Here is a 12,363-nt window from a genome sequence, read left to right on the forward strand (position 1 = left end):
ATAGGGGGGGGGGGGGGGGGGGGGACCCCAAAATCTGACCAATGAGTGACAGTTTGCTCGCACGTGCGTTTGTTTTGGTCCGCTTAACACAGCCGTGTGAACACAAACGAACTAAGGGACAAGTGCAACATTGTATCATTATAGTCCCTGTGTCTCCCTGAATCGGAACAAAGCAAACGAACTACAGGTGTGAAAACGCCCTAAATCAGCATGGCTCTGCGATGGCATCATTTCAAACTTCTGACAGGGGAAAATATAGTAGCTCTGAGCGATAGCTCTGGTTAATGTCTGTCAGTAGCAAAACAACATTCCATAGTCAGCGTTCTAGTGCTATTTTTGGAAGTGCCTACTTTTGTAAACACTTACTGTCTGACAATGATTATAGAGTGTAGACTTGAGATTACACATGAGATTATGTGCAAAATAAACAAGCATTGTTTTTTGGTGAAACAGAATGTCGCATAGATGGGGGGGGGGTAAGCTAGTCAAAATGAAACATGCAGAACAGATCGCTAACGCTTCCCTGACGAAGACGGACAGGAGCACTTGTCTGCTCCCGGCTGACCTTGAGGGGGAAGGACGATGGGATGGGTCAAGTGCAGAGAGACGTTTCAACGGCGACCCAATGCATGCGTGTTCCTGTGTGTCACCCATCTTGCATGCATATAATCTGCATGACAAATAAGGACTTCTTCTAGGCTCACCTCATCCAGCAGAGCTAAGTGGAGCGGCGTGTGGTCTGTTTGGAGCTGGAAGTAGCGAGGCTCAGAGACCGTCCAGTCCACCCACTTCAGCACCCCCATGGCCACCACCGGGAACCTGGACAGAGACAACAGTCAGTCAAGAGGAGAACGACAGCAAGCAGCCCAGCGGGTCTTCAGCACAAACCAGAGAAGACAAGGTCAACTCATTACACCCTGGAGTGAGAGAGACCTGGACGCCCCGGGCCCTCGTCCGTCCGCTCCAACCGGCGTCTCTCTCTCATCAAATTCTATGTTCTGACCTTAACACATTGGCTGCCAGCCGGATATGACGATTTATCGCTTGGATGCCACCACGTTAATCAACGGGAGGATGAGCACATTTGCGAACGCATAAACTATATATTTGTTTGTATTTTTTTTTTTTTAATCTTTTTCCCGCTCCTTTTTCCTCCGTTTTTCTCCCATCCCAATGTTAGTCGTTATGCCAATTCCCAATCCCCTTCCTGGTCGCTGCGCACCTACCCCCTACAGTCGGTCTGGGAGAGTAGAGGCTATCACGTGCTTCCTCTGACACATGTGTAGCCAATCAACCGCTTCTTTTCACCTGGCAGCGCGGACTCTCACTGGGGGAGTGTAACGTGTGGAAGGATCACACTACCCCCCTTAGATCCTTTCCTCGCTGAGCAGGCGCCCCGATCGAACTGTAGGAGTCGCTGTTTACAACGACCAGGACCCACCCCACCAGCTTTCCCACCCTTATTAGTATGAACGACCAGCCAAGCTGGTAGCAACGCCGAGAGCTGGGCTCGAACCCAGCGTCTCCTGCGTTGGTGGCGAGTGCCTTGGCATAAACTATATCTTAAATTATGGCTATGTGTCTAATACACCCGTCGCTTATCAATGACTTGCTTGCAGTCAACATGTACGAAACGGATTGTTTTTTCATCAGTACATTTCCGTTTTATACCGTTTTGAATGCAAGTATAGTTTCGGAGAGTTCTAGTAATTTCAGAGAAATTCCGCGAAAATAGCCATTTACTGGAATACACAAAACACGTTGTCATTTTCCGGCTGATTTATGAATCGTTTTCAAATAAACGCTAGATTATCAAGAGTATTTGTGTTCTTATGCACGATACAAAAGCGGGCTGAAAAATCATTTATTCGTGCCGCGTTCAGTGTTTAACGCCACACACACACACACACACACACGTGTGAAATCTGTGAAAAACAACTCTGATTAACCCAAAACTGGTAACATAGATTCCTTACCTCAGATCAGATGTTCTGCAAATAGATGAATCCAATTCCTGATCGCCATTCCAAATATTGATCGCGCTTATTGATCCAACGTTATAGTCCGAAACGCATAATCCAAGCTGCTTCCAGCCTCACCAGTGAATCTGGTAACACGACACTGCTTGCCAGAGATAGGAAAATCCTGGACCGGAGTATTTGTGAATTACCATCCGGGAGACGATAGGGGGCGGTATTTGCCCTTTTCGAGCTCAGAGCCATTCCCAATGATAATGTCTGGCTGGATAGATGAAAAATGTATGGATATTGCTAATAAAAGAAATAACGATTAAATAACTTGGCAACCAATGTGTTAAGGCAGTGGTTCCCAAAGTCGGGGTCGCGACCCAAAGGTGGGCCGCGAGCAGCCACGGATGGGCCGCGAGATGATTTTTTTTTTTTTTTTCTTTTTTTTTTTTTTTTTTTGTCAGGTCACTGAACTTAGAAGCAGGCCAGGACAGTGTTTCTCGTTGTATTCTAAAATTCTATTCTATTGTATTCTAAAATGTGACTATATGGTTTTATATTAACTTAATAAATAAACAAAAACGAAAAATCTACTTATTTCAACGAACATTTCAAACTAAATAACAGATTATGCACATAAAACGCTGAAAACAACCGAAGCAACAATAGTATTTTAATGAGGCTATTATTATTATCATTATTATTTTGCAACAAGTTAGCCCTCTCATAAATAGCACATATAAATGAATAACTAACTTGAACTAACTTAATAGGATTGAAGTGATATTTGGCTTAAAAAATCGGTCGCCTGGCAAAAAAAAAAAAAAAAAGGCCAGACGATGTGCATTGGGCCGCGGCTCTCTGACGCCTTATTTTCTGGGCCCCGGCCTGAAAAGTTTGGGAACCCCTGTGTTAAGGCATCATAAAATAGAACACACGCACTTTGTTTTAATCTGGTTACATTTTCTATAAAAATTACATTATGCTTGAAACAAAGGAACCAAGTGATTATGTGATGTCATCAGGTCATTATGTGATGTCATCAGGTGACACTACATTTACATTTAGTCATTTAGCGGATGCTTTTATCCAAAGCGACTTACAAGTTCTGTAGAACAAGTCAGCAGGAAGAGTACAACTCTGGCAGTAAGGTAAGTAAGATTGTTCGTCAAATAGTGTTGAACTTGAGTGCTACAGTGTTGAGTGCCTAGTAGTACTGCTCCCGCCTACCTCCGGTCAATGGTCTCTAACTACACACCCTCAAGACCCCTACGCTCTGCATCTTCTGGCCGCCTCAGACCTACTCCTATCCAAGCTCTGGGAGGGTCATCAAAGAGAAGTCGCCTATTCTCAGTCCTTGCCCCACAATGGTGGAATGAACTACCCACCCCAGTTAGGACAGCCGAAACACGTCCAATCTTTCGCCGTCGACTAAAGACGCACTTCTTCAACCATTATCTGAATAAAAAAAATAAATAAAAAATCTAACCCTAACTAACCATACTGTCATGCACTTGTCCTAATAAACTAACCTACACTGTAGCACTCAACACTTTGATGAACATTGTTACTCAGCTGATAGAGTTGTGCTCTTCCTGATGGCTTGTCGTACAGAACTTGTAAGTCGCTTTGGATAAAAGCGTCAGCTAAATGACTAAATGTAAATGTAAATGTAGTATAGACATATTAGCATAGTAGGTAGTAATATAGGCAATACTGTACGTTGCTATATGTTTAGCATATAGCGAAGGGCTATGAGTCCCTTCTCTGCACAAAGAGAGAGGAACAGACCACTATCTTGTCGACTATCTGAGGCCCCTGAGGAAGCGGAGAGAGAGGGATCAACACCAGGATACAACCAACACCCAGCCTCAGAGAACTCCACTCTTGTTCTATTCTGTCTCCACTCTTGTTCTATTCTGTCTCCACTCTTGTTCTATTCTGTCTCCACTCTTGTTCTATTCTGTCTCCACTCTTGTTCTATTCTGTCTCCACTCTTGTTCTATACTGTCTACACTCTTGTTCTATTCTGTCTCCACTCTTGTTCTATTCTGTCTCCACTCTTGTTCTATTGTCTTCTATTCTGTCTCCACTCTTGTTCTATTCTGTCTCCACTCTTGTTCTATACTGTCTACACTCTTGTTCTATTCTGTCTCCACTCTTGTTCTATTCTGTCTTCACTCTTGTTCTATTCTACCAAGATTCAAGATTTAGTTTAGTGTAATTTCTTGTGTACTTCCACACATCATAAACAAAATACCGTTCCTCCCGGCCCAGAGCAGTGAAACAAAAAGAAAAATCTATACGAATGGATATTTGTCTTTCCCCACCGTCTACAGCAGACTCTAGAATCCTTGTTGAATGACAGCCCACTCTGCAGCCATCCTCTTGGAGAAGGCAGCGTTACATGTTCCATCACCTTGTCTAGAAAGACCTCAGACGAAGAACCATATCACCAGGTTTTCAAAGGAACAATGTTTTCAAACGTTATTATCTAAAGACGGTAAGTTAATTAATAGTTCAAGGAAGTAGCGGCTGAGTACTTTCTTGTGATATGTCACATTCAGACTCCAAGAGGATGGACTTCACAACTGTAAATACATGGGCTCCAAAAAAACTGGTTATGGTTCTTCGTCTGAGGTGCTCGATTGACCTATCTCAAGTTCAAAGTTGACCCCTGGAGAGGGGGCTTGCTCACCGGATGCACTGGTACAGGGTGCTGAGCTCAGCCAGCAGCTCCGTGGAGCCCTTGTTCTCGTTGCAGCACAAATTGTGCACCGTCTCTATGGCCTTGGAGGAGGACTTCAGCTCGTCCTTGTTGATGTTGACCCGCTTGTTCTAGAGGTTCGTTTGGATGGATGGAGAGATCAATTATATGAAAGAAGGTAGAGGTTCCTCCACCACCACATACAGGACAAATAGTTAAATGTACTGTATATGACACAGATAACATACCTGAACATACCCTTTTCTTCACAACTGTTGCTTAAATAATAATAATCCTAATAAATTATAATCCTTCTATATAATACCTACTTATACACCTGAATATAACCCATATAACTCTGTATGATAGCGTGTACAATCATTCTGTATATACCATATACATATATTTATTCTTACCAAAATCCTCCTGGACACTTTTCACTTTACATTTTCACACTTATTACTGTATATTTTACTGTATATTTCTGTATATTTTTGCCTGGATAGTTGTATATTTAAGATTTTAGAATGTATATACATACAAGAATGTATATACCGGACCATATTTTATTCTTTATTCTATTTTATTCTTATTTTTTACATTATTATTCCTATTTTAGTCCTATTGACTACTTAAATGTTTATTGTTGTTCAATGTGAGTGATCTGTAGTGCCAAATTTCCCTCGGGATCATTAAAGGATTTATATTCTATTCTATTCATATATAGAATGGTATGTGTACATACCTGCATATAATCCTTTTTACATATCTGTAGATACTATATCTATATATTATCTGTACATATCCCTTACTAGTTACGCTGCTGGCCAGACTTACTACACCATAATGTCTTTATACCTGTATCACTGTACATATTAATACTACAACTTTGTACATACATGTGATTATGCATTATTACTCAGTAGTACTCATTTATAAATGGTATACCCAGATTAATCACTTGTATATTACTATTGCACATACATTTGCACTCTGGTTGGATACCAAACTTCTTTTCATTGTACTTGTGCTGTATGATGGCAATAATAGTGGTCCCCAGGTCCAGGCTGAAAACAAGGGGTGATCGAGCCTTTGAGGTGACGGCACCAAGGCTCTGGAACGCTCTCCCCCTGGACCTGCGAACTGCCCCCTCTGAAAACTCTTTTAAAAAACAACTAAAAACACATTTGTTCAGACAGGCCTTTGGTCATACATAGGCACTTTTTCTTGTCCTCACTGTTCCTATAGTTTTGTTTTTAATTAGTGACTCATGATTTAATCCAAATTATTTTATTCAACTTTTTTTTTATATCTGGTTTCACTGTTTTTTAACTGCTGTCTGTTGTAGTTGTCATTTATTTCGGATTTTATTTTGTTGTGTTTTTTATACAAGCTGTAGTGTAAAGCACCCTGTGCATTCGTGCTGTGAAGGGTGCTATATAAATAAAAGTCATTCATTCATCATTCATTCATAAACTTGAATCTAATCTAATCAAATTAAATTCATACACAGACTTTAGCCTAAAGCAACACTTGTGATTGGAGGATCAGGGAAAGAGGGCGGGATATAGGTCAGTTTGACAGTACCTTTTTCCACGTTTCAACCACACTGGCGGCGTACGCCAGGATGTTAATGTATTTGTGTTTGTGGTCCTGGTTGATCTTGGAGCCGGGCTTAAACAACGACTGCATGAACAGGTCCAAGAAGGCCGGCACTCTGATCTGAAAGAGGAAACAAAAACAATATTATATAATTTTTCAGGATAATAATGAATGAATGAATAACCTCCTACAGCTGATGGCGGGACAAAACCTCATAACTCCACTTTTTTTCTTTTTTTTTAACTCCGTAGATCATCCTCCATATGTGTGTGTGGGTTTTACAAAGTTTAAACAATGGGAAAGCATTACACCAATCATCTGTCTAAACCTCCTAACTCTATTCACCCTCAAATCTGTGTTCGTTTTTTTCATCTGCTGAAAAGTTGGGTTTTTGGAGTTATGAGGTTTTGTCCTGCCAGCAGCACGTACATCATTATTGGAATGGAATTTTGGAATCTCTGGACCCCGTTCTAGGGACTGGCTGGTCCGTAAGGTCCCCAGAGTTTGCTCTGAACAGGGTAAATCTGCATTTTCCTACGAAGCCCCTCTAGCTCATGGAATTAACTCAGTCCTTAAAGCTTTGCCATGTCTTGTTATCTTATTGCTATGATTTTATATGTTTCTTAGCTTGTTTCTGTATGTGCACTCGACGTGACTGTAAATGAGGGAAACCTCAGTTGCCGTTCGGGTTTAAATTGTTGATTGACAGAACAATTTGTTCTTTTCGTGGTACAGTACCTGTGCTGCAAGACAATACATCTAATTTAATCTAAATAAAGGTTTGAAATTAAATGAAATGGAACGAATACAAAGGATTACGATGATATAGCAGCATGGAATAGACACCACTTGAAGATGACTGATGAGACATGCACCGATGCATATGCAGGGTTTCATAAATCCAAAACAAAACACCTTATGCACATTTCGTCTGTCTAGTCATGAATTCATACACAGCCGTTTAACAATGAGGCTCCGGGAGTTACGGCTACGTTCACACTGCAGGCAACAGTAGCCCAAATCTGATTTTGCACAAACCACATGGAATCTGATCTTTTCAATTCTGATTTGGGCCACTTTCATATGTGGTCCTAAATCAGATATTTTTCCAATGTGACCTCAGTCTGAACATATCAGAATTCATGCAACTTTTACGTCACTGTAGATTGACATTCATCACAATTCCGTGGCGGGAGTCACTCAGTGAATACAAACATGGAAGTCAGCTGTGATGGAGATGGTCAGTGGAGGGAGGGACCGTATAAGTATTTGGGGCGATACTTCTGTACAAGCAGAACTCCAGGGGACACATCACCGGTGTACTGGTTTTTGAAAGCATATTGAAAGAGGAAATGGCTCTCTTAACCTCCTCCTCACCCCCATTATCATCTGCTCATGAATTTGCCTCCACTGCACATCAAGTTATAAATTAAACCATAAACTAGGGCGGCTACGTGGCGTAGTGGGCAAGGCGCTCGCCACGAAATCTGGAGACGCTGGGCTTGCCTGTTCGAGCCCAGCGCTCCACATTTGCTTTCAGTTTAGCTGGTCGTCCGTACTAATACACATTGGCCGTATTAGGGGGTGGGAAACTGATGGGTGGGGATCGGGCGTTGTGGACAGCGACTCCTACAGGTCGGTTGGTGCGCCTGCGCAGTAGAATCAGGAAGTGTCGGGGGCAGCGTGAGCCTCCCACGCGTTACTCCTCGCCACTGAGAGATCGAGCTGCGCAGGTGAAAAGATGCGACTGCTGTTACCTCAAGTACCGGAGGGGACTTGTGCTATGTATGACATAGTCCACATTGCAGCCGGCTTGTGGGAGGCAAAAAAACAGCGTTCGTGACAGGGGAGGGTTGAATTGGATGTTACGAAATTGGGATGGGAGAAAAATATAGAAAAAAATGGGAGAAAAAGTAGATAAAAAAAAAAATTAAACCATAAACTGTGACTTCAGTTTCCTCCATGTTTACGTCCATCGTCGATATTGTTCATTTGCACATGCAGGTAAGTTATGGAGTGTGACCAGTTCACACTGGACTCTGATATTGGCCACATTAAAAAAAAATTATAATAATAACGTGAACAGCAGAACCAAAGAAAATCGGATCTGAGCAATAAATGAGAATTGAGCATGCGGTAAGGCCTGCAGTGTGAACGCAGCCGCAGTGACTGTAAGATGTTCATGTGGCTCCGTTCTCACCAGCTCCACGGGGGGAGGATCCTTGCTGCTGAACATCTTGAAGAGGACCGTGATGTCGGCAGGATTCAGGGATCCTTTGGACAGCATGGCACCCAGAGCCTGGCAGGCCCGCGGGTAGGCTGCTGCCGTGCCCAGAGCCAGGGTGATCTGACTGGCACCGTGACCCCTGAGAGATGAACCAGATAGAAAGGGGTTAAAAACACACCAGTGACACATCTACTTAGGAGGGCTGGGTAACAACTCAATATTATGTTATGATTACTGTCTTTTACTCTTACTCATAGTATACATTCAGATTCAAATTCTTTATTGCCTTCATTGTATATATATATATATATATATATATATATATATATATATATATATATATATATATATATATATATATATATATATATATATATATATATATATATATATATATATATAATATAACCGATAGGGCATACAGACTGATGCCTGAATTTCCCCAAGGGGATCAATAAAGGAATATCTTATCTTATATGCATCTTTGTTTACACTCTCATATTTTTTTTTCCAGATACAATGTTATTGCCTATATTTAACTCTTTCTACTATTAACCTGCCCATACCTGTGCCTCCCCTCCCCCCTCTCCATGCTGCTATGATGCCCCAAATTTCCAAGTGCTCCTGTCCGTCTTCGTCAGGGACACGACAGTGTTAGCGATCTGTTCTGCATGTTTTTCCATTGGGTTTATATTCTGGGGGGGAAACCCTTGCGAGCACGGGGGGGGGGGGGGGGGCATGAAACCCCACACAGAAAGGCCAGAGGGATACCCCACCTGGGTATCTGGCAACGCAGCAACCTGGTCCCCAAGCGGGAATCGAACCCAGGACCTTCTTGCTGTGAGGCGATAGTGTAATACACCACATGTCGAGAAATCAAGATCCCCTCAGTTCTGTCCCCAGGCCATCAGGATGCTCAATGTGGACTCTATGCAACACTAACCCATCCATTCTACAGTCATTGCACACACATCCACACACTCAAAGCTTTAACATTCACTTGAAACACTTTTTTAACACCATATTTGATCTATTTATTACTAAAAATGTGCACTACATCTCTACCGTTGTTGTATTTTGTACTTTAGTTTTGTATATTGTATATTTTGTATAGTGTATTTTACTGTATGAAGCACAATCTCAGGGTTTGATTGATTGATTGAAAACTTTATTAACAGATTGCAGAATGGGTACAATACAGTACAGCTCAATACACACAATTGTTAAGGGGATGCAGACCAGAGAAAGACTTTCGTCTTGTTTACACCAGGGTCCCCCATTTTCAATTCATCAGGAAAAGGGTGCTCATACAGAACCAAGCATTTCACTGTAATGTACATGTACTTTATATGTGACAAATAAAACAAAATGTAAACTTCTGTGAGCTTTGCTCTTTTAATCTTTGTGGAAAAGGGTGGGGATTGTGGGGAGGGGTGAATAACAAAGGGTGATTGGGTCGAGGAGGTGAGGACGAGGAAAGGTGAGACAAAAAGGTCGGATGTGAGGGAAGAAGAAGGGAAGGAGGAGGGGGGAGGTGTGAACAGAGACACTTGTAAAAGCTCCGCAGTACCCATGATGTGCCCACTTCTGCACCTCCTGTCCGATCCTACGCATGGTCAATCGTCCCTGCCCCTCCTGGGCCAGGATGGACATCATGGCCTGGGCGAAGAGGTAGGTGTGCTCCCCATGACACACCATCTTCTACAAGGGGGGGGGGCACAGGAATAGAAATCAAGTATAGAACGGACATTAAGATAAGATAAGATATTCCTTTAATGATCGCCTTGGGGAAATTGGCACGTCATAGCAGCTGAGGAGGTACAGGTATGGGCAGGGTATTAGTAGACACTGACAGACAAAAATATAGGCAATACAATTAGATCTAAATATAAAAATATGAGAAAAACTGTGTAAACAATATAATTAACTCTGAATATTACATTTTGGGAAAGAATAAACAGTGTAAACAATATAATTAACTGAATATAAAAATATGAGAAAATATGAACAGTGTAAACAATATAATTAACTCTGAATATATAAAAATGAGGGACAAAAACAAATGAGGAAATGTAAACAGAAGTGCAGACGAGGGTCTGTATTCCACACACACCAACCCCCGTGAGCTGTGGTAAACAGAACGGGAAATAATCCACCCACAGGGAATAAAGAAAAGCTCCGCTCCAATTACTGCTGTTTGTCATTTTTCAGAAGAAAACAGGGTTTAAAAATGTAATTGGATATTTACGTAGTTGGGTGGCAGGCAGGGTGAGAGAAAAATCTATTTGTTTGAGTAATATAAAACATGAAAAGGAACTGAAACCAGTTTAAACCCTATTGTTAATTTAAGAAAGGCTTCTAAATACTGGCTTACGTTTAGACTGAGCAAGACGAATAATAATAATAATAACACATTGATTTATATATTTCACAAAGACACTTTGAGAACATTGAAGGCTTCTAAATACATGGAAGACATGTTGAAAGCTCATTGGGTTCAGTTCTAAAAGGAGCTACAAATGTCTTTTCACGATTGCCTTGGCCAGTGAACTCAGGGTCACACTCCACCAGTGGGTGGCAGGATGGTGGAAAGAAATTAACGTGCGAGTGTGCATGAGCTTAGGCCACGTCTGTACCCAAGTGAAAGATGATTTGTGAATAAACGAGACAAATACACATTAAACTTAGTGGCAATGAACTCAAATGACATCCAATGGGAGTGGCCTATTGCAAAAAGGTAGCAGCTATTGCAAATTGGCCCTTTAATTTTATTTTTTATTATTATAAATATGTCTAGTCATATGTGGATGAGCCTCACAGCAAATTCTGGCAGGTTCTTCTCCAGGTTGTCCTCTCCTCCATCGAGCAGCGCGGCCAGAGACGTCCTCAGGACCCTGGAGAACACTTCCAGCTGCTGGCACGCCGTGGACACACTGGTGATCTCTCCCTGGTAGCCCGCATCTGAAATGAGCTAGACACCCACACCCACATCATGAAGCATGATCTTATTTAATGGATCTCCTCTCCCCCACATTGCTCCTAGATCGCTTAGGTCCTCCAGTCACAAGATTAAGGGTGACCGTGCCTTTGCAGTTGCTGCCCCAAAGCTGTAGAATGCCCTCCCTGTCTGCCTTTAAATCCAGGTTAAAATCCTAACCGTTTACCTAGCAGGCCTTTATTATGGAAAAGTATATGTTCGCCCTCTTACCGCTTAGTTAAACCTTTAGAAATCAGCTTACTGGCGATTTAACTCGATACTGCTTAATAACAAGGAATTCATTACACAACTCAAAGAAGCTCTTATAGTATTCCTACGGGAGAATGCAAACTCGGTGCAAGACCCCAGAATAATATGGATGTCGGTAAAGGGAATGATCAAAGATTTCACTGATAGCTTTGCCTTCAAAATGCGCAAGAATCAATGCACAAAACTGGCTGAGATGGAAACGCTTTACTCAACGTTATTTAATTCTTTAAAATACAACAACTCAACTCGACTAGAAAATCAAATTAACGTACTAAAAATAGAGATCAATGCCATATACAGACAACAATCGGAAATACAAATACGCAGCACAAGACAACAGCAGTACTCCCAAGGTTCTAAACCTAGTCACCTATTAGCCATGCGATTAAGAATTAATGCAAAATTTGCAGATATAACTACCATTAGAGCACAACAAGTACTTGAAACAGACCCTGTAAAAATAAACGATACATTCAAAGAATTCTACTCCGACTTATATAAATCAGAAACGACCTTCAATCAAAACAAAATGGACACATATCTTAATCAAATTATTCTCCCTAAACTTTCAGAGGATGACGCTAAACAGTTAAAAACACCGATCACACTAGAG

General features: G+C 41.6%; 1 protein-coding gene across 1 annotated transcript in view; it reads right to left on the reverse strand.

Moving 5' to 3' along the window:
* The window catches only part of LOC311244143 (negative elongation factor C/D-like), a gene marked incomplete at both ends in the record, with an annotated part of 51,839 nt that overhangs the window by 17,749 nt on the left and 21,727 nt on the right, over positions 1 to 12,363 (reverse strand). The window contains 6 exons of the mRNA XM_084333551.1: positions 705 to 819; positions 4,666 to 4,805; positions 6,262 to 6,396; positions 8,477 to 8,642; positions 10,074 to 10,204; positions 11,322 to 11,474. Coding sequence (XP_084189677.1) covers positions 705 to 819; positions 4,666 to 4,805; positions 6,262 to 6,396; positions 8,477 to 8,642; positions 10,074 to 10,204; positions 11,322 to 11,474 — 840 coding nt within the window. The remainder of the gene's footprint in view (positions 1 to 704; positions 820 to 4,665; positions 4,806 to 6,261; positions 6,397 to 8,476; positions 8,643 to 10,073; positions 10,205 to 11,321; positions 11,475 to 12,363) is intronic.

Source organism: Notolepis coatsorum (genome assembly GCF_963971535.1).
Source record: "Notolepis coatsorum genome assembly, chromosome: 17".
In the NCBI taxonomy this organism is placed as follows: domain Eukaryota; kingdom Metazoa; phylum Chordata; class Actinopteri; order Aulopiformes; family Paralepididae; genus Notolepis; species Notolepis coatsorum.